Source organism: Rhodotorula graminis (assembly GCF_001329695.1).
Source record: "Rhodotorula graminis WP1 unplaced genomic scaffold RHOBAscaffold_2, whole genome shotgun sequence".
Taxonomy (NCBI): domain Eukaryota; kingdom Fungi; phylum Basidiomycota; class Microbotryomycetes; order Sporidiobolales; family Sporidiobolaceae; genus Rhodotorula; species Rhodotorula graminis.
This window is the reverse complement of record NW_017264929.1, coordinates 1,355,330-1,374,598: the sequence shown is the minus strand read 5'-3', so window position 1 is coordinate 1,374,598 and position 19,269 is coordinate 1,355,330. Positions and strand designations below refer to the sequence as shown.

General features: G+C 66.7%; 6 protein-coding genes and 1 non-coding gene across 7 annotated transcripts; 4 read left to right on the top strand and 3 right to left on the bottom strand.

Annotated features, from left to right (window-relative positions):
- Positions 1 to 8: 8 nt before the first annotated feature.
- Positions 9 to 1,892, bottom strand: RHOBADRAFT_51588 (uncharacterized protein; the record flags this gene model as incomplete). The annotated part of the gene is made up of 6 exons (XM_018415915.1): positions 9 to 339; positions 419 to 479; positions 564 to 715; positions 822 to 871; positions 1,006 to 1,136; positions 1,210 to 1,892. 6 exons carry the CDS (start codon positions 1,890 to 1,892, stop codon positions 100 to 102), a joined length of 1,317 nt encoding a protein of 438 aa, XP_018273824.1. The 3' UTR covers positions 9 to 99.
- A 483-nt stretch (positions 1,893 to 2,375) lies between these two features.
- On the top strand, positions 2,376 to 4,538 carry RHOBADRAFT_51587 (uncharacterized protein; the record flags this gene model as incomplete). Its single annotated transcript, XM_018415914.1, has 8 exons — positions 2,376 to 2,541; positions 2,645 to 2,721; positions 2,844 to 2,952; positions 3,017 to 3,129; positions 3,198 to 3,388; positions 3,472 to 3,563; positions 3,651 to 3,838; positions 3,969 to 4,538. The coding sequence occupies 8 exons, from the start codon at positions 2,376 to 2,378 to the stop codon at positions 4,491 to 4,493; spliced, it is 1,461 nt and encodes a 486-aa protein (XP_018273823.1). The 3' UTR covers positions 4,494 to 4,538.
- A 1,519-nt stretch (positions 4,539 to 6,057) lies between these two features.
- Positions 6,058 to 6,141, top strand: RHOBADRAFT_t10. The gene has a single exon. It is a non-coding gene; the product is annotated as a tRNA-Arg (tRNA).
- A 349-nt stretch (positions 6,142 to 6,490) lies between these two features.
- Positions 6,491 to 10,710, bottom strand: RHOBADRAFT_64554 (uncharacterized protein). The gene is made up of 18 exons (XM_018418512.1): positions 10,679 to 10,710; positions 10,297 to 10,611; positions 10,080 to 10,213; positions 9,852 to 9,988; positions 9,625 to 9,776; positions 9,454 to 9,547; positions 9,331 to 9,373; positions 9,156 to 9,264; positions 8,920 to 9,025; positions 8,603 to 8,844; positions 8,219 to 8,517; positions 8,053 to 8,137; positions 7,807 to 7,890; positions 7,504 to 7,664; positions 7,246 to 7,431; positions 6,942 to 7,175; positions 6,709 to 6,858; positions 6,491 to 6,636 (listed from the first exon to the last, which is right to left on the bottom strand). Exons 2-18 carry the CDS (start codon positions 10,545 to 10,547, stop codon positions 6,593 to 6,595), a joined length of 2,511 nt encoding a protein of 836 aa, XP_018273822.1. The 5' UTR covers positions 10,548 to 10,611; positions 10,679 to 10,710; the 3' UTR covers positions 6,491 to 6,592.
- A 264-nt stretch (positions 10,711 to 10,974) lies between these two features.
- RHOBADRAFT_64553 (uncharacterized protein) lies at positions 10,975 to 12,229 on the bottom strand. The gene is made up of 4 exons (XM_018418511.1): positions 12,177 to 12,229; positions 11,760 to 12,096; positions 11,546 to 11,689; positions 10,975 to 11,473 (listed from the first exon to the last, which is right to left on the bottom strand). The coding sequence occupies exons 1-4, from the start codon at positions 12,207 to 12,209 to the stop codon at positions 11,022 to 11,024; spliced, it is 966 nt and encodes a 321-aa protein (XP_018273821.1). The 5' UTR covers positions 12,210 to 12,229; the 3' UTR covers positions 10,975 to 11,021.
- A 1,233-nt stretch (positions 12,230 to 13,462) lies between these two features.
- Positions 13,463 to 14,806, top strand: RHOBADRAFT_41769 (uncharacterized protein; the record flags this gene model as incomplete). Its single annotated transcript, XM_018413943.1, has 3 exons — positions 13,463 to 14,278; positions 14,415 to 14,600; positions 14,687 to 14,806. 3 exons carry the CDS (start codon positions 13,463 to 13,465, stop codon positions 14,804 to 14,806), a joined length of 1,122 nt encoding a protein of 373 aa, XP_018273820.1.
- Positions 14,807 to 15,221: 415 nt separating this feature from the next.
- RHOBADRAFT_48036 (uncharacterized protein) lies at positions 15,222 to 17,000 on the top strand (the record flags this gene model as incomplete). The annotated part of the gene is made up of 7 exons (XM_018415084.1): positions 15,222 to 15,282; positions 15,340 to 15,464; positions 15,617 to 16,033; positions 16,103 to 16,132; positions 16,200 to 16,417; positions 16,498 to 16,705; positions 16,742 to 17,000. 7 exons carry the CDS (start codon positions 15,222 to 15,224, stop codon positions 16,949 to 16,951), a joined length of 1,269 nt encoding a protein of 422 aa, XP_018273819.1. The 3' UTR covers positions 16,952 to 17,000.
- Between the last annotated feature and the right edge of the window lie 2,269 nt (positions 17,001 to 19,269).

Below are 19,269 nucleotides of genomic sequence, written 5' to 3'. Positions count from 1 at the left end.
AGGACGCTCGAGAAAGGTCTGAACGTTGCACAAAGCTCTATCAAACGACTCTCTACGTCCCTCGGCACTCGTTGAACTCGCCCTCGCCGCTCATCGAGCTCAAGCTCGCTCCGGCAGCAAGCTCCCGCTGACCTTGCCCTCGTCGAGCCGCGCGACGTACACTCTGTCCTCGGCCAGGATGCACAGCCTCCCTCCCGGGCACAGGCAAAAGTTGGCGCAGTAGCGCGTCTTAGGCTTGGCGGCGGCGGCGAGAGGGAGGGACGAGGGGAGGACGACGGCGGCGGGCGACGAGGGGAAGAGGGTGATCTTGCCGAGGAGGGTGCCGTGCTGGTTCCAGATCTGCAAAAAGAGTGTTGCGTGTCAGTGCGAGGGCCTGGAGCGAAAGGAGCGGATGGGAGGGGAGAGGAGGAGGACGCGCAGCAACGCCGTCGCCCACGCCCGAGTAGACGTTGCCCGCCTTGTCCGTCTTGATGCCGTCCCTGCGCGCTCATCGGCATGAGTCATTGAGAGTCCTGATACGAGGTGCTCGAGCCGAAAGAGAGAGAGAGAAAGGTCGGACGCACGGCACGCCGCAGTCGACGTAGGCGAACACCCTCCTGCCCTCGAGCCGCGGTCCCCAATGCTCGTCCTCGCCTCGCGCAGGATCAGGACGCACGACGTCGTACACGTAGATGGTCGACGGGCGCTGCGGATGGATTGAGCCGTCGCCGGCGATCTGTGTGGGCGGCAGAGAGCGTGAGTGAGGGGCGCGCGAGAGGAAGGTGGCTCGGGGCGGGAGGAGGGGTCGGCCGTGCGGAAAAGAGCGAGAAAGATGGACGCACCATGCCCGTGTCGGTGATGTAGCAGAGCGACCCGGCGTGGTTGAAGCAGACTGTTGCGCGCGGGCAGAAAGTGAGCGTCGGCTTCTCGTCCTCGAGCGCATCCCTCGCGAGCCATCATGCCGCCGCCGCCGCACGACACCGTCATGACCGGTCGATCGACAGCGAGGGAGGGATTGCGACTCACTTCCATTGGGCATGGCGAAGCCGTCGGCGACGCAGCGCACCTCGCCCGTCGCGGGCGAGAAGCAGTAGACCTGGTTCGGGAGCTGTGGCGGGTGGTTTTTGTACCCGGGCGAACGCTGCATGTAGGCGTACCTGTGGCGCGAGAGAGGGCTCGAGGTGAGTGGCTCCGCGCCCCTCGATCAAGGGACAGAAAAAGGGGACGCACGTCGGGTCGGTGAACCAGATGGTCGTCGCGGCCTCGCCGTGCAGGTCGACGCGGTCGGTCGGGTGCGGGAACGGCGGGAGGACGACGACGTCGTTGATGGCGTTGAACGGGCGGCCGTGGAGGTTGTTGAGGATCGGGCGCGAGGTGTGGGGCGGCGAGGGCGACACGAGCGAGAGGGACGAGGGGACGGCGTCGGTGCCCTGGCAGCACAGGAGGAGGTTGTCGCCAAAGAGGGTGCCGCCGTTGATGGCGACGACCGAGGGCTGGGTGCCCGGTGCGGGCTGGGGCTCGACGACGTCCCAGCTGCTGGCGAGCGGGCGAGAGCCGTCGAGGCGGAGCTTGCCGAGCGGGTTGCGGAAGTCGGGGTTGCAGTTGGCGGTGAAGACGACCTCGTTGGTCTCGTTGAGCCAGATACCGGCCTCGTGGAAGAGCGGGTAGTCGTCGTGGGCGGCGACGAGGTCGAGGGACGGGTTGGGGCCGAGGAGGGCGACAAAGTCGGGGTGGTGGGCGACAAAGGGCTTGTTCGGGTCGAGTGGTGCGACGAGTGCGCCGGTGTGCGGGTCGTAGCTGTAGCAGGACGGGTCGAGAGGGTCGCGGGCGAGCGGGGCGGGGAGGACGGCGTTGTCCTTGAGCGGGTACCACTGGGCGGTCGCGGGCAGCTGGGCGGCGGTGCGACTGGCCATGGTACGGTGCTGGCGAGCTCGACGTGCAGCGAGTGCGTGTGGAGGAGCAAGAGAGCGCGCCGCGTTGAGCGACGCGCGCGCCTTCACGGCCGAAAGGCGACGTGTCACCGGCTGGGTCCGGGACGAGCGCGACCGTGCGAGTGACAGCCTGAGACGGCAGTATAGCTTGCAGGTAGCCCGCCTCGGAGAGTGAGACGCGGGCGTCGGGCGGAGCGAGCGAGAGGGAGGGAGCCGCAAGGTCGGCACCTCGCTCGCCCTCGCCTGCCCGTCCACCAGCGCCGCCCTGGTCGAGGCCACGAGCACCACCACCACCACCACCACCGCCAGCCACACCCGGCCCCTCGCACCTCGCCGTCTTAGCCAAGCTCCAACCCGCGAGGTCGCGCCGCCGTCTTCATCGCCGACCCAGTCTTCTCGCCCAGCGACAGCCGCCGTACACCCTCTTGCGCCTCGACCAGGGCCACCACGGTCCCCCAACGCACCATGCGCGACTCGTCGACCGCCTCGCACGCCTCGCCCCGATCTCTCCTCCCACTCCGCCGGGTCCGCCTCGGCGCCATCCTCTCGCTCGTCGGCGCCTTCCTCCTCCACTGCCGCTGGGTCCTCTTGAACGGCGCTTCCGTCCCCTACCGCCTGTGGACCGTCCTCGGTCCGTCCCCCTTTCTCCCCCCTCGCGACCGCTCGCCCTCAGACCTCGTCGAGCTGACCCTCGAGCGCACGCGACTTGGCACCCTCCCTCCTCCCCTTCGCAGTCGGCGCGTTCCCTCCCTTCTTGTGGACGTTCCTCTTCAAGCAGGCCAAGCACATCCCCGACAGCATCCGTCCACCTGTGCGTCCACCTCCCTCCTCTCTCTCTCTGCCAAGCCGTCTCGGCGCAACCGTCCGCTCGTCGCTCAAAAGCGGCGAGCCCTCCTCTGCGCCTTCGACTGACCTTGTCGCACCGGCCCGCAGATACATATCGACCTCTTGCCTACACTTAACCGCCTGCTCCTCTCGCCGGGCGGCGTCATTGCCGTCACCATCTCGCTCATTCCGCTCGCCCGCCTCGTCTACTACTGGGGTGCGTCGTGCCTCTTTCCCTTTCTGCCAGCAACATCACACTGAACTCGTCGTGAGCCTCGCAGGTGACGGCGACAAAGAGGGCGACGAGCGCGGCCGAGGGCGAGCTTACGCCGTCAGCATCCTCCTCTTCCCGACCGCGCTCTGCATCTCTGCGCTGTGCGCCACGGCCGAGTCGGTGCGTCCCTCCTCTTCCTCTACTTCGAACGCCCCCGTCGGCAGCCCTGACTCTTGCCGGACACGCAGTCGGACCGGCTCGACCTCCTCGCGTTCAGCACGTACGGCGCGCTCCACTTTGCGTCGCCTATCGTCGCCGGCTGGTGGATCTGGGGCTTTGGGTCGCAGGGTGCGGCGAGCACGTTTGGGTGGACGCTCGGCGCGCAGAACCTCGCAGGCTTGGCGACGCACCTCGTGTTCCCGAACGCGGCTCCTTGGTTGTGCGTCCTCCTCGCTCTCTCTCTCTCTCGCTCTCCCTCGTTCCCCTCGTCCACTCTCCGACTGACAGGTCTCTTGCGCGCAGCTACGACGTGTACGGCATCGATGCGGCGCAGCCTGACTACACGTACCCCGGCAACCCGGCTGGCCTGGTCCGGGTCGACACGATTCTCGGCAGTGCGTCCTCTCCCTCTCCCTCTTCCTCCCCCTCTCGTCGCCCGTCCCTGACCCTCCTCGCCTGCTCCCGTCCTCCCCTCGCCGCAGCGCACATCTACGCCAAGGCGTTCGGCAAGGGCCCCGTCGTGTTCGGCGCCATCCCGTCGCTCCACGCCGCGACGGCCATCTGCTGCTGCCTCTTCGTGTGTCGGTACAGCAAAGGGTATCGCGGGCTCGCCTTCATGTGGATCTACTGCGGCATCATGTTCTGGTCGACGCAGTACTTTCACCACCACGTGCGTCGGGCGGTTTCTCTCGTCGACTCGGCTCGAGGTCGGCGCTCAGCCCACTTCTCGCCGGGTCGTTCGTATTGGGCGTCCTTGCACGGTATCAATATTGACACACCCTCTTCTCCCGGACCTGCAGTTCGCGATCGACCTCATCTGCGGCACCTTCTACTCGCTCGTCTCGTTCACCCTGTTCGAGCGGGTCCGCCTGCGCAAGCTCGACCGCGCCCACTACGCCAACGCCCTCACCAACGGCTACGAGCGCCTGTTTTTCACCATCCGCGACGGCGACAACTGGACCGAGTACGGCGAGCGCATGCTGCGGCGCCTCGGGCCGGGCGCGCCGGGCGAGGGCGAGGAGAAGGGCGGCGCGCTCGCGCTCAGTCGGAGCACGAGCAGCGGGAGCAGCGGTGGTCGCGGCGTCGGCAGCTCGGGCTCGTCGGGCTCGTCGCCTGCCTCGAGGTCGGCCGGCGGGTCGGGAGGGGGTCGAGCGGGAGGGTACGTCTCGCTCCCGGCCGATCGCCAGAGCGAGGACGTGAGCCCGCAGTCGGTGTTTGAGCTGGGCGAGGTCGGCGTAGACAGCGATGACGAGGATGGCGGGCGGGACCAGAGGGAGCCGCTGCGTCTCGGTCAGGGGACGAGGAGGGTGGCGGCCGTCGTCTAGTTTGTAGAGGGTCCGCACTGCACAGAGCCAGACGAGTCACGCGATAGTCAAGGCCAGTCCCCTGACCTCGGCGGCCAGGCGAGAGGAGTTGTTCGCGGTTGAAGAGGAGCGCCAGCCTCGCTCGTCGGCTCGCTCCCACCACTCGACCGCTCACAGCTGAGTCGGCGCACTGCTGCCTCGACCGAGTGCCTACACACTTCATCAGCGACCACGAGCTACGCCCGCACCGCCGCGAGCGCTCGCCGATGGCGCAGGGCGCGTCGCATCTTCATCAGCAACTCGCGTCGTCTGACCTCTCTCAACTGGTGGCAACGGTTCATGGGCCTGTGGGTATCGTCGTCGAGGACTATCGCACCACCAAGGAGACTACTGGGCCAGGCGGCCGCGCTGTGTGGGCTGTGGGCGACTCGTGCGTCCACCTCCTCCCCGCCTTCCCGTGTTTGGCGCCCCTTTCCCTCTCCCCTCTCCCCCTCTGCTACCTCGCGACGCGGTGCAGGGCTCTCGATCGACTGACTCGGTCACCTTACAGGCGGAACGGGTGCGCACGGTGGTGAGCGCGGTCTTCTGAGCAGCGCGAGGCTGGCTCTCGACCTCGAGGCGGCTCGTCTTGTCCTTTGTACGTCCCGCGCACTCTCTCTCTCGCTTGCAGGACCTTCATGTGGGTCCGTGCTCCTCGCCGAGCCGCGCACTGACTCTCTCGACCTCGCACCGCAGGTTAGTCGCGCCCTCGATGGCACCTCTCCCTTCTCGGCCTCGAAAGCTTCCCCTCGCGCCTTTGCTGCGCCACGCGACGGCGCCCTTTCCTCTCAGAAAGCTCTCCTTGTCGCTAGCGAGCGTCCCCAGACCGCGCAGAGTTCTTGTTCGTCGTCGCACTCGTCCTGACGGCTCAGCGAGTCGAGCCGTCGCGGACGGGTCTTTACGAGGCTGCGCCCGCCCTCACGTGCCCCTGAGGGCAGCGGGCGCACTGTGGTGAGCCGCTCGCACGGCGCGCACCCCTGCGGAGCGCCCGTGCGCCCGGCCACCTACAAAAGACAGGGGGATCCTGCGCACCCTCGCTCAAACGCTGGCTCTTGATCTAGCAGGGTTACGGTGTTCTGCTCGCGCCAGATCGGACGACGAGGTGTCTGCGGTGCAATCGAGCGCATTTCCCGAGCTACTTTGTCGTGTACAGCGCGAGTTGACATGCTCGTGGACCTTCTCGAGTCGGACGGAGAGCGAGGTCGAGAGAGGTGCTCCTGCTTGCTCCGTCCGCCTCGAGCACCTTCTTCGAGAGCTGCTCGAGCGCGGCCTACCGAGCTGCACGAGAAAGAGCGGCAGACGAGCGAGATCTCCCCTGCTTGAGAAGGCTCGCTCGGACCTCTTCCGTGCGAGCTGCTTGTGCTCCTCGTCGCGAACCGAGACTCGATTGCTGAGCGGGGGTGCTCGGAACAGCTCGGGGTCATCTCATCCCCTTTCGACCGTGAACGCAGGTCTGTGCGCCAAGGGAAGCGAAGAAGCAGCCCTGGGTCGTAAGTTTACGCTTGTATGATATGTAGTGATAACAAGGTCCGCTGTCATAGCAACCGGCCGCGTGGCCTAGTGGCATGGCGTCGCCCTCCGATTTGGAGTTTATAGGCGGAGATCGTGGGTTCGATCCCCACCGTGGTCGCTTTTTTGCGCCGCTCTACAGCCAGTTGTAGAGCTCAGGTTGCTGTCTTTTGCCCGCGGCCGCAGTGCCACTCGAGCCCAGAATTGCCTCGAGCGTCGGCGGGACCGAGGCGGGTCGTTAGGCGATGAGGGTCCGTGCGCCCTGGCGAGGAGGGCCTGCTCGAGCGCGACGAGGCGTTCGTGGCCAGCTGCCGCGCCTCTAATGTGTGCTCTCGAGGGCGCCTGCGAGAGAGACGAAAGCGGGCAGGTCTTGGCTGCCGCGAAAGGTGCGAGGGCGAGCAACCTCTCTCGGGAGCTTGCCCTCTCTCTGAGCTCGCTTCTCTCAACTCTCGTCGACGCGTACCGAGACAGAGACGAAGCGGGAACGACTGCAATGCTCTGTACAAAGGCGAAAGCGTCCGTCGGGAAAGGGCAGGCAACGACGGCGGGGCAAGCGGGAGAGGGTCATGCGACTACTGCTCGGCGAGCGTCGGGACGGCGCCGATCTCGGGGTGGTCTGCAGGCGCTCGAGGAGCTCAGTCAGTACAGGCGGGGAAAGATGGAGAGACAGAGAGAGAGCGGGACGCACCCTCCTGGTACTCGTAGGCGTACTGCTCCATCTTCTTGAGCTGGTGCTTGTAGTGCGCGATCGTCTCGTTGGCGCGCGCGACGACACCGCCGACACGGCGACGCTTGTCGTCGCCCTTGATGTTGTCGAGCTTGGTGTAGTTGTGGGTGACTGCGAAAGAGAGGGAGGCGAGGAGGGTCAGGCTCGGGGCTCGGAGAGGAGGAAGGACGACAAGGACAAGGTCGGCGACGCACCCATGCGGAGGGCGCTCTGCGCGATGGTGAAGCGGTCGCAGTCGTTGAGGGCGAGCATCATGAACGGCGTCGTCGTGCTGCCGACCTCCTTGTAGCCCGTGATCGTGAATCGGCTGCGGCCGACGCTGTGCGCGCGGTTGAACAGGAGCGTTGCGACCTGGCCGACATAACCGTGGAAGTTGATGTGCACCGGGACACCGGGAGGGAAGAGCGAGTTGAAGCCGGCCTCGTCGACTGCGAGGGAGAGGACGAGGAGGGTCAGTACAGGGTGCAGACGACGATGAGGGGCAAAGAGGGGACGCACGAGCGTGCGGGTGCTCGCCCTCGCCGGCGAGGACCATGAGGTCGACGACGTTGACGACACGGACGCGCAGGTCGTTGCCAAAGTCCTTGCGGAGAATGCCCGCCGCGTGAATGACCTCCTCGGTGAGCTCGTAGCCGATGCCGACGAGGACGACGTCGGGGTCGACGCCCTTGTCGACCGAGTAGTCTGTGCGACGAGGAGAGAGTAAGTGAAAGTCCCGAGAGGGAGAGAGAGAGAGAGGGAGAGAGGAGGACGCACTCTCCCAGATCGACACGCCGGCGACGCAGTGGCGCTCGGCCTCCTCGATCGACAGGTAGACGGGGCTCGGGGCCTTGGTGCCGACAATCAGGTTGATGTAGTTCTTGCTGCGCAGGCAGTGCGCGATGACGCTGACGCTCGTGTTGGCGTCGGCCGGGAAGCTGCGTGAGTGGGCGAGAGCGAGAGGTCAATTCCGACGCTCGATTTGGCGCCCTGATGTCGCGCACGGGCAGAGGATGTTGCAGGGAGTGGGAGGTAGAGTTATGAGGGGAGATGGGGCAAGAGTGAAAGAGGTCGACGCACTAGACGCGGGCGAGCTTGGGCGGGAGCGACAGGACCGTCGAGACGAAGCCCGGCTGCTGGTGCGAGAAGCCGTTGTGCTCCTGCCTGTAGTGGAGGAGAGTACGAAAGGTAGACGAGGGTGGAGAGAGAGAGAGAGAGCGCGAGAGGAAGAGAGGGAAAGAGGGAGAGAGGAGAAGAGGGAGGGGGCCGAGGAGAGAGTCAGTATGTGCTCGCGACAGGACAGTGAGGGAGAGCGCAACGACGTACCTGGTCCAAGTTGACGTCTCGATGTACGTGAGGGCGGCGACGTCGCCCCTCCACGACGTCTCGAGGCCCATGTTGAGGAACTTGGCTGCGACGACGACGACGACGACGAGGTCAGGAACGGTCGTGCGAGAGGGAGAGAGACAGAGAGAGGAGCGGGACGACGCACTGTACTGGACCATCATGGTGGCGATGATGCCGAGGAACGCCTCGTACGACGGGAAGACGCCGTGGCGGCCCGTGAGGGTGTAGCCCTGGAGCCAGCCCTGGAGCGTGTGCTCGGACAGCATCTCGGTGACCCTGCCGCCGATGTGCGCTGTGAGCGGGTCGGGCTGGAAGCAACGCGTCGTCGCGTCAAAGACGCCGTCGAGCTTGTTCGACGCGAGCTCGTCGGGCGAGAAGATGCGGAACTCCTTCGGGTTGCGCTTGATGACGTCGGTCAGGTACTTGCCGATCGCCTTCATGCAGCTGTCAGGGTGGAGGGAAAGGGTCAGGAAGAGCTCGCGCGAGCGACGTCGAAGAGAGAGGGTCCGTGCGAGGGAGCGGGACGCACCTGACGTCCTCGTCCTTCTTGTAGCCGAACTCCTTCCAGTCGGCGAGGTCGAGCGGCTTGTAGGCGTTGTACGACTCCTTGACGAAGCCGAGGCGACGCTCGTTGTCCTTGGGCAGGGCGAGGTCGAGGAGCGGCGAGAAGATGGTGCCGCGCTTGAGGTTCTCGTCCGAGAAGTCGAGGTACTTGTCCGAGTCGTAGCTCTTGAGCCACTGCTCGAGCTGCTTGAGGGCGCCTGCGTCGCTTAAATAGCCTCTAAGGTTTTAAGTTTTATAAGAAAAAAAAGAATATATAAGGCTTTTAAAGCTTTTAAGGTTTCACCAGCCCTTGGGCGAGCGGAGGATGATCATGGGGAAGCGCGGCTTCTCGATCGGCTTGCCACCGGAGCGGGCGGCCTTCTGGATCTTGCGGATCTCGGCGTAGGCCCTGCAGGCGACGGGCAGGCGGGTCGGTCAGTTTGGGAAGGTCGACTCGGCCCTCGAGACGACGCCGGCGCTCGCTATCGACATGCGCAACGTCGCCGCCACTTGGATAGGAGTGAGAGGGCGGGACGTACCAGTCCATCGAGGCGGCCATGTCGGCGTGAAGAGCGTGGTCGGCGGCGTCGTTGCCGCCCGTCGTCGCGTTGCCCTGCGCCTTGTACTCGACAAAGCGGACCTGGTAGCCTGCACGTGGGGGATGGAAGATGGTCAGGAAGGGGTCGACGAAAGATCTCGCTCGAGCGGACGCACCGTAGCCGCTGTAGAGGAGCGAGAGCTCAATGTTGTCCATGGTCTGCGCGCGCTCGAGCGTCGTCAGTCTCGGGTCGCACGTCGCTCTCGACAAAGAGAGAGAAAAGATAAAGAGGGACGCACGCCGGGGAGCGTGCGCTCCGAGATCTTGAAGCCGTTGACGTGCAGGATCGGGAGGACGGCGCCCGACTCGGCCGGGTCGAGCCACTTGTGCGAGCTGCAACGGACAGACGACGTTAGCCCTGCCCTGCCACTGCGCCCGAGGTAGACAGAGAAGAAGGGAGATAGACGCACTGCCACGCGGTTGCCGTCGGGCCCGTCTCGCTCTCGCCGTCGCCGACGATGACGACCGAGATCTGCTCGGGGCGGTCCATGACCGAGCCGTAGGCGGCGGCGAGGGCATAGCCGAGCTCACCACCCTCGTGGATGCAGCCGGGCGTCTCGGCCTGCGAGTGGAAAGGAGGGAGAGACCGGTCAGGTCGGGAAGGATGACGAGGACGACGAGGGAAAGATGGACGCACGTTGACGTGCGACGGGAAGCCTCCCGGCCACGAGAAGTACTTGATGAACTTCTCGAGGCCCTCCTCGTTGAGCGAGTACTCGGGGTAGAACTTGGTGATGGCGCCCTCGATGAACAGGTTCGACAGGATGGCCGGGGCTGCGAGGTAGCAAGATGTCAGCGCACGTCTCGCCTCGCGACGACACTCCTCGCCGAACCAGACGACGTAGGAGAGATAGGGGGGACGCACCACCGTGGCCGGGGCCCGTGACGAACAGCATCTTGGGCTCGGCGCCCTCCTCGTCGCCCTTGCGGCGGATCAGGGCCTGCGAGTGAACGTACGCCAGGCTCAGACCACCTTGTGTGCCGAGGTGGCCCAAAAGTCTGCACAGAGGCGTGAGGAACGTCAGGCAAAGACCCAGAGAAGAGGGAGGACGAGGGAAGAGCGAAGGGAGGAGGGAGCGCACCGGGGCTTGATGTCGCTCACTTCGAGCTTGCGCGCGAGCCGTCCATTCTTCTGGAGGAACGTCTGCGCGGTGCCGAGGTAGCACGAGAGGCGCCAGTTGCCGGCGATGGCCTCGAGGTGCTGCTCGGGGAGCTTCTTGACGAGCGAGTCGACGTCGAGCTGGACGGGGAGGGACGACAGGGGCGCGTCGGGCTTGTCGGCGTACAGCGACGGCGTGATGGGCGGAGGCGGAGCGTCCTGGTGGTCGGCCATGCTTGCTGGAGGCGAGGAGGAGGACCGAGATGGGAAGCGGGCGATGAGAAAGTGGGGGACGAGGCTGCAGACGGCACAGGGTCAGGACGAGTTCGCTGTTCGACTAGACCTGTGCAGAGAGAGAGACGCACTGTAGGGCTGGCTTGGTAGCGAGCAGCGAGAGGTGAGGGCGGTGGTGAGAGAGGCGACGAGCTCAAGCCGAGGTGACGGTACCGCGACCGCAGTGCGGGGAGACGCTCGGTGGCCGATCCAGCTCGTGTCTTCGAATTGCGACGAAGGCTCGTACAGCCCGCTCACCGAGCCGCTCGGGACCGCACCCTCCGTCCGAGCGAGAGCGAGGGCGCGACCTCGGCAGACGAGGGGCTCGAGCGTTATGGCCGTCGCACTCTCGCAGCCCGCTCTCTCACTCTCCGTCGAGCAGAAGTGCAAGGGGACAGAGTCTATGTACAGCAGAGTCTACGACAGAGAGCGCGATCACTTGCCGAGGCTGCTGAGCTCCTGCTCGGCCATCCGGACCATCTCGTCCTCCTCGCTCGTCTCGACGACCCACGCGCGCACCTTGCTCCCGTCCTTGGTGATCTCCCTCGTGCCCTCGACGTCTGCGCCGTTCCGACCCTCGTCGATCCCTCCTCCAGTGCCGGCGAGCTGCTCGACCCACGCAAAGTGCCGCACGACGTCCTCGCGCAGCTTGACCGACTTCTCGCCGATGCCGCCCGAGAAGACGAGGCCGTCGAGCGTCGAATTTGACGGCGACGAGAAGATGTGGGACAGGTAGGGGGCGAGGACGGCGAGGAGGTGGTCGAGGTAGAGCTGGTACGTGAGGCGGGCGGCCATGTACTCCTCGTTCTGCGGCGCGTCGTCGGGCGAGGACGACGACGGGAACGCCCGCGACGTGATCGTGCCAAAGTTGTTCGTCCCGCACAGCGCTGCAGGAGGTCAAACCTTGAAGAGGTTAGCTCGCGAGGCTGGGCGAAAGGAGGAGAGAGAGGCGGGCGCACCTTGGAAGCCGCTCTCCTTGTTCAGGACGAACTCGCCCTTGGTGATGTCGCGGCCCGAGACCTTGACCGTGTCAGAGCAGTCGGGCGTGTGGTGGAAGATGAGACTCGGGTCGATCGTGCCCGAACGAGTGCCGCCGGGAAGGCCTGTGCGAGGGAGAGGTCGTCAGTCTTGCTGCCCGGAATAAGGACGAGGCAGAGAAAAGAGGGGATGTACCCTCGAGGGGAGTGACGCCCATCGTCGTCTGCTTGCTCTCGCCGTTCTGGATCAGGCAGCAGCTGCCGCCGCTGCCGAGGTGCGCGACAACGAGGTTGACCTCGTTCTTGGCCTTGCCAAGCTCCTTGGCCATCTGGTCGCGGATGTTGGCGTAGCTGAGACCGTGGAAGCCGTACTTGACGAGCGGGACAGGCGTCTTGTGGGGCGGGGTCGAGATGGCGTACTGGCGGCGGAACTGGGGGATCGTCTGGTGGAAGAGCGTGTCGAAGCAGAGGACCGAGTACGCCTCGGGCAGGTGCTCGAGGCACTCCTTGACGATGAGCATAGCGTGGTGGTTCTGCGCGGGCGGGACAAGGCGTGTGAGCACGACGAGAAAGAGGACGACAAGGGCCGCGAGAGTGAGAGAGCTGGACGCACGTGGAGCGGGGCGAACGACGACACCTCCTCCATCTGGTCGAGCACGTTCTGCTCCTCCTTGTCTCCGTGACGGATGACGATGGGCCCGTCGGCGGTGCCGCCGTGGACGATGCGGTGGGCGACGAGGCGGATGCGCTTCTCGCGCTCGGGGCCGAGGACCTCGTCGCGGGTGACGTCCTTGAGGATCTCGGTGAAGATGTCCTGGTAGCTCGTCTTGCCCTCGAGCTCGCGCTCCTGCGACTCGGACAGCTCGGGGGCCTCGGTGCCGTCGCTCGACGAGGACGACGAGGCCGGGGCGTGCTTGAACTTGTAGGTGGCCGGCTGGTCGCCCTGGACGTTGGACGCCGAGCCGGTGACGAGGACGTGGCGCGATTCCTTGTGGTACAGGGCGAACTTGATGGAGGACGAGCCGCAGTTGACGGCGAGGTCGAGGTCGGCCGGCATGCTGAGAGGTGGGTGGGGAGGAGGGCGGGCGGGCGGTGCGGCGAGGTGGCGAGCTGGGCTCGAGGTGCGGTGGCGGTTGACGAGGTAGCTTTCGCGGCTCTGGCAGTGAGCAGGGGCGGCGCAGAGGCTGGTGGACGGAGAGCAAGCGTCGGTTCGGCCGCCGAGGTCTCTCTCCCCGCCGACGTCGTCCTCGCACCTCTCGAGACACGCTGCACAGCTGCACCTTGCACTCTGCACTGCACTTCTGCGGCCCAGGCCGGCCGTGCTTCCTGCGCGACTCGCCCGCGTCGCTCCCTCGAGCTCGTACGTCGTCATCTGTCCCCGCCCCGTCGACCTCCTCAACCCACGTCCCTCGGCCGACGCGCACGTCCACATGACCCGACCCAGAGCTGCGCATCAGCCTCCCGCCGCAGTCGACTTGCGCTCGCACCCCCAGGAGGAGAGCAGGGCCCGGCCGAGGTCGGCGGCTGATGAGGATGAGACGGGGGACTGCACTCGAGCATGGCGTGCTGTGCTTCTGCTCGCTCGTGCGGCAGAACTCTTGAGTCTGCCCTGAACATGCGCAGACTCGAGCGAGCCCATCTCGCTGGCGCTGGCTGCCCACGCTTGAGCGCGCTCGGCTCGCACGCGAGATCGCGCAAGAACTCGAGCGAGTCGGACGGGCGCCTTGTACACGGCTCGGCGCGGCGCTCACGCAGTACGGCCCGAGTCAGAAGGTGGCTGGCGTGCTCTCGCAACATGGCGAGGTGGGCGCAGGCGATCCCTCGACCCTCGTCCTCGTCGCTCTCGTCGTTACCTCCTCTCGCCCTCTCTGCGCTCGTACCCTCCCCCTCGCCACAACCATGACCGCCGCCCCGTCAAGCTCGACGTCTCGCAGTCGCTCGTCGTCGCGTCAAGGTCGCCCTCGAGCGCTGAGCCCGGTCAACTCGTACCCGGACTTCTCTCTCCCGGGCGACATCTCGGCCGCATCGTCAAGTGCGGCCGACAGCGTCTCGAGCTGGGCCCTCTCGAGCAGCTCTCGAAGCTCCTCCCCGGCGAGCGACCTCGACACCGACCTCGACTCGCCGCCGTCCCGCAAACCCTCGCTCGTCCCGCTCGGGGCGCAGGTCGCCCAGGTCGTCACGGCGCCCGAGTCGGACGCCATCGCGGCGATTCGGGCTCGACGGGCGTCTTTGTCGACGGGCGAGCCTGCCCAACCGTCCTTCTACCTCCCGGCCCTCCTCTCGCGCCTGCCACTTCCGGCCCTCGACCCGTCGTCCGCTCGGGTCGAACCCGGTCCCAGTCCCGCCCTCTTCGACTCGACCCGGGCCCTGTCACCGTCGTCGGACTACCCGCCTGGGTCATCCGCCGACGCGACCGGCGCCTCAACCGTCTACACCGCCTCGCACCTCCCGACCCTCGACCTCGTCTCGCACGCCTTGCATCACGCCCTGCATGCCTTCCGGCCCATCACACGCCGCTATGCGACCTCGCCGTACGCCACGTCGTTCAACTGGGCCGACTTGCGCCTCGAGGACGACGCGACCGGTCGCGTCAAGCGCGAGGCGCGCGAGTGGTACATCGTCGCCTTCCGGTCGAGGAGGAACGACGGCCTGCCCGAGGACAGAGCGAGGAGGCTGTACGAGGCGGACCGAGCGGCTCACGAGGAGGCTGTGACGGTACGCCCCCTTCTTCTCGCCCCGTTTCGCCCTCCAGCCACGAGACTGACTCGCTCTCCCTACTCCCCGCCACATCCTCCCTCTCGCCCCTCCTCCCTCTTCGACACCTTCCTCTCGCTCTCTATTACGTCTGCAGCGCGGCGGCTTGATCCTGTACTGGTACGGCAACCCGGTTCCCGCGCCGTCCGCCTCGACCGCCTCGCACGGCTTCGACCCGGACGACGTCGGGCGCAACCTCGCGACGTGCGTCTGGCAGAGCCGAGCAGACGCGATCGCGGCCATGCGGGGCGAGCACCACAAGGAGGCGGCGAGGCTGGCGAGTGTGCGTCCCCCTTTCCTTCGTCGAGCCGTTCAAGTCGTCGTCTCTCGGACCTGTTCTCGACCGGCACTGACTCGCGCTCCCTGCAGACGACCTACGAGTACTACACGCTCGAGCGCTACGTCCTTCGGAAGGAGCCGGGCGAGCTCTCTGTCCGGATTCGCCCTTGGCACGGGCGCGAGGTCGAGGGAGCGGTCGAGGCGGCGTGAGGGAGGTTTGGCTCAGAGCGCTTCGACGGTCTGGCTCAGAGCGCTTCGACGGTCTGCACTCTGTTTGCACTGCCTCCTCGTCGTGTTTCTCGAGCGAGAGAGAGAGAGCGAGACCGGCTCGAGCGCGAGTTGGGTGTCCAGGACGTCGATTCGCAGCTTTCTGGCGAGTCGCAGGCGGTCTACCGAAAGCTTTCGGCAGCTCGCTGAGTCGTTCGTAAAGCACGCCGACCCGCTGGAGAGAACCGCGAGATGCGCTTTTTCTCATCAGCTCCGACGAGTCGTCGTCCCTCATCGAGTAGACCTCTCTCACTCGCCCTCCTCAGCTCTATACAGCGCGTTCAGCCGGTCCGCTGCTCTACACGCTTCCTCGTCGCCCCACAAGAAGTCTGCAGCTCGACCCGCCCTGTCGCCAGCCATGTCCAGCGGCTCCACCAAGACCGCCAACGAGCCTGTTCTCGGCGCCTTCCGCATCACCGGTACGCTCGTCCGTCCACGTGCAGCACTGTACAAGAACTCACTCGCTCCCTGTGCAGGCGGTCGGTCCTTCTACGAGGCGCAGTCGGTCGAGATCATCGACCAGCTCGTCCTCCCGCACACCGTGCGGTGGGAGACGGTCGACACGATTGCCGGCGCCTTCGACGCGATCAAGACGATGAAGGTGCGCCATGTGTGCTCCGTTCTGCATGACCGCAGCGCGAACTGACCCTTTCCCTCCTCCTCCCCTCGCCTTCCGCTCTCCCCACTCCCCTCGCCTTGCCCGCCCATGCACCTGTCACCGCCCTCGACACTCCGATCTCCTCGCACACGCAGATCCGCGGCGCACCCGCCATCGCCTCGCTCGCCGCCCTCGGCATCGCCGCCGAGCTCCTCGCCCTCCTCAACAACCGTGCTTCGCCCTCTTTCTCGCCCGAAACCCTCTCTTCCCCTGCCGCGACCCTCCTCGCCGCCCTCCTCGACCGTACCGCCTACCTCCTCACCTCGCGCCCGACCGCCGTCAACCTGCGCGAGGCGCTCACCCGCATCGAGGGTGCCGCTCGTGAGGAGGCCGCACGGCAAGGTGCGACGGCCGAGAGCCTCGCAAGGAAGGTCGTCGATGTCGCGGTCGGTGTCTGGGTCGAGGACAAGGAGCGGTGCGAGCGGATCGGCAACAACGGCGCGAGGTGGATCCTCGAGAAGCTCGAGCGCGAGGGGACGATTGAGCAGGGCGAGAAGATCTCGGTCCTCACGGTGCGTCCCGCCCTCTCCTACCCTCGTACAGCCCAGACGGACACAGACTAATCATTGGCCACGTTGCAGGTCTGCAACACCGGCTCGCTCGCGACCTCGGTGAGCTCATTCTGACCTCCTTCCCTCCGACCCTCCACGTCCGACGCCTGACCTCACTCTCTCACAGGGCTACGGCACCGCCATCGGCGTCATCACCTCGCTTCACCTCCAATGTCGCCTCGAGCACGCCTACTTCGCGCAGACCGGGCCGTACCAGCAGGGCGCGCGCCTCACGGCCGTCGAGATGGCCAGCCTCGGCGCGCCCAACACGATGATCTGCGACACGGCCATCGGCGCACTACTCGGTGAGAAGAAGGTGCACCTCTTTGTCGCCGGCGCAGACCGGTGCGTCGCCGTCTTTCTCTCACGCTCGTACCCGACTCGTCGCATCTCGGCCTGACGATCCTTCTCACGGCGCCCTTCAGCATCGCCGCCAACGGCGACACGGCCAACAAGATCTCGACCTACCAGATCTCGCTCCTCGCGCACCACCCGCACCCGTACTCGCCCAACCGCCCCGTCCCCGTCCTCGTCGCCGCACCCCTCACGACCCTCGACCTCACGATGGCGTCGGGCCGCGAGATCGAGATCGAGCAGCGCCCCTCGTGGGAGGCGTGCACCGTCCGAGGCCGCGTCGTCGACATCAAGGCGCTCGCTCGTGGCGAGCAGGTCGAGCCGGCCAAGGAGGGCGAGGAGGTCGACGTCCAGACGGTCCTCATCACGCCACCGGGCACGACGGCGTGGAACCCGGCGTTCGACGTGACGCCGGCGAGCCTCATCGAGGGCATCGTCACCGAGGTGGGCGTGGCCGAGAAGGGCGACGCGCACGAGTACGACCTGAGGCGGTTCGTCGAGGAGGCGACCAAGGCGCAGGCGTAGAGAGTCGGCGCGCACGTGCAGCGACGAGCTCGTCATTCTTCTGCGTCGCACGCCTCGTTTGCGCATCCCGAGAGCGACCCGAGAGCACGCTTGAGCTCTCGAGCAAGCTCGCTTTCTGAATCGCTCTCTTTGCCCTCTCTGCGCAAGCGCCGCCGCGACCGTGCCTCTTTGCAGGCACAGGAGGCATGCGAGGGTGTCATGCGGCTCGACGATGCACGTCTGGCGCAGCGAGAGAGGTCGCGGGCTCGAGAAATCGTCCACCGCGCTCGAGCCTCCAAATCTTGCTCCCCCTCCCGCCGCGCCGCGCGAGTCCGCTGCGGGCGGAACTTCCGGCCGTCCGCGCGCTCATGAACGTTGTTCGCGCGCGCTTGATCATCGCCCCCCCTGGGCGGCGGTCTCGAACCATCTCGGCTGGGAACGCTCCTTCGCGCGCTTTCGCTCGAGCATCTGCGCTTGTAGACCTTCTGCGTCTCTCGATGGTCGTATCGAAGCTAAGTTACTCGAGCCCGAGAGCTTTCGGACGGCGAACAACGAGATGATCTCGAGAAGGCAACGACGCCGGGCCGAAAGATCCGTCGAGGTGCGCACGCACGCACGTCGCAGATCACTCGCCTTTGTTTCCCGCCCGCGACGATCAGGGACAGACGAGGAGAGAGCAAGCTGTGAATGGCGGAACTCGGCTCGTGCGCACGCTCGCTCGAGAGGACAAAGCGACACGTCTCGCGGCGGAACGTGCGCAGCACAACCTCCTCTCGAGCGCTTTGTGCCGGGAGCCGAGGACACGCCATTCGCGCGACCGGCTCGCCGGCCGAGGGAGATTGCGTTGCCCTCTCGAGTCTCGAGCTGGCCGACGCGGAATTGTCGGCCCCGCGGCGCGAGCGCAAGCTCGCTGCTCCTCCACACTGGCGCGGACGTTCGAGATCGAGTCGCGTCAACTCTCGGGCGACCTGGACGCAGCTTGCAAGCTGGGAGTGTAGCGAGCTTGCCCCGGAAGGAAGGGCACACCGAGCGAGCTCTCGGAGAGGGAGGGAGAGCGAGGGAGAGCAAGACGGGACCGTGCAGTGGTCGCGGGTGCGGACGAGCGAGGCGCGAAGAGGCACGTCGGGCTCGAGGCGGTCCACGCTGCGACGGGTCGCCAGCTCTGTCGAGGGAAGTCCGACGGACCCAGCGGGCTTCGTTGCCTCGAGTGGACGGTGGTGCGCAGATCCACCCGTCCGCTCTTTCCTCTCGCGGCTACCGAGTGCGGGGTGCGGGTGGCTCCCTGCATCGGGCCCGCTCGTCGTTTTGTCGGCTGTCCCTTGTCGAGGCCAAGGCAGAGGCCCGCCCGCCCGTGGTCGCACGCGCCGCGGTCGACCGCCCGTCGCTCGAGCTCCTCCTCCTCGCCTCGCCTCGTCGCACCCACCGCACCCTCGACGACCGACCGTGCTGCGAGACTGCGCGCGCAGCACCACAGCTCCCACCTGCTGCCCCACCGCGTCGCCCCGAACCCTCATCTCGCCTAGCCTCGCCTCCCCCTCCCCCTCGTTCGCCCTCGACCATGGCCCACGCCGCCGCGCAGCAGGCCGCATTTGACGACGCCGCGTGGGACAGCTACCTCCAGGCGCCGCCCGAGCCGTTCGCGCTGTACGGCGACGCGGCGGGAGGAGCGCCCCCCGCCGGCAGCGCCGACGAGGCCGCCGCGGCCCAGTACTCGGCGCTCGCGCCAGACGCGACCGTCGAGCCTCGAGCGATGTACTCGTACGACCCGAGCGCGTTCGTCGCCGACGCGGCCTACTCGCACGAGCCGCAGCGGTCGTACAGCACGGGCACCACCCCCTCTCCCGCGCTGCCGAGCCTCTCTCCCGCATCGTCCGCCTCGGCCTCGTCGTCCTACCTGGGCCTCGTGTCGCCGTACCAGCAGCCGACCGCGTCCGACTACCTCCACGGCGGCCTGCACCACTCGGCGGGCCCGAGTGACGGCGGCCTGAGCGCGATCCTGCCGCCGGCGTCGCTCAAGAGCCCGTCGCGAGGCGGGTTCGTCGCCGACGGGCAGGAGCAGCAGCACCCGACGCATCGTCAGCAGCACCAGCAAGCGTTCCAGCACGAGCAGCTGTACCAGCCGCCGCACTCGCCGGCCTACACCCACTCGCGTCCTCCTCCCTCGTTCCTCGCTCCGCCCGCGCCGACCACGCCTCGCCGACACGCCCCCGCCGCGTCGACGCACCTGTACCGCTCCCCGTCGGCCTACCCTGCCATGTCGAGCCCCGCCACCTCTCCTTACCACCGTCCCACGCCTCGCTCGACGGCGTCGTTCCCGTCCGCGGCGGCGAGCGCTCGTC

What these genes read in the sequence shown, in the direction of transcription:
- RHOBADRAFT_64554 (XM_018418512.1), bottom strand. Translation starts at nt 10,547, where the DNA reads ATGGCCGACCACCAGGACGCTCCGCCTCCGCCCATCACGCCGTCGCTG. An exon ending in CACGGGCCCCGGCCACGGTG is followed by an intron (nt 9,989 to 10,079) that starts GTGCGTCCCCCC and finishes GCTACCTCGCAG; the next exon opens with CCCCGGCCATCCTGTCGAAC. An exon ending in AAGAAGGACGAGGACGTCAG is followed by an intron (nt 8,518 to 8,602) that starts GTGCGTCCCGCT and finishes CCACCCTGACAG; the next exon opens with CTGCATGAAGGCGATCGGCA.
- RHOBADRAFT_64553 (XM_018418511.1), bottom strand. Translation starts at nt 12,209, where the DNA reads ATGGAGGAGGTGTCGTCGTTCGCCCCGCTCCAC. An exon ending in CGTCGTTCGCCCCGCTCCAC is followed by an intron (nt 12,097 to 12,176) that starts GTGCGTCCAGCT and finishes CCGCCCGCGCAG; the next exon opens with AACCACCACGCTATGCTCAT. An exon ending in CAAGGAGAGCGGCTTCCAAG is followed by an intron (nt 11,474 to 11,545) that starts GTGCGCCCGCCT and finishes GACCTCCTGCAG; the next exon opens with CGCTGTGCGGGACGAACAAC.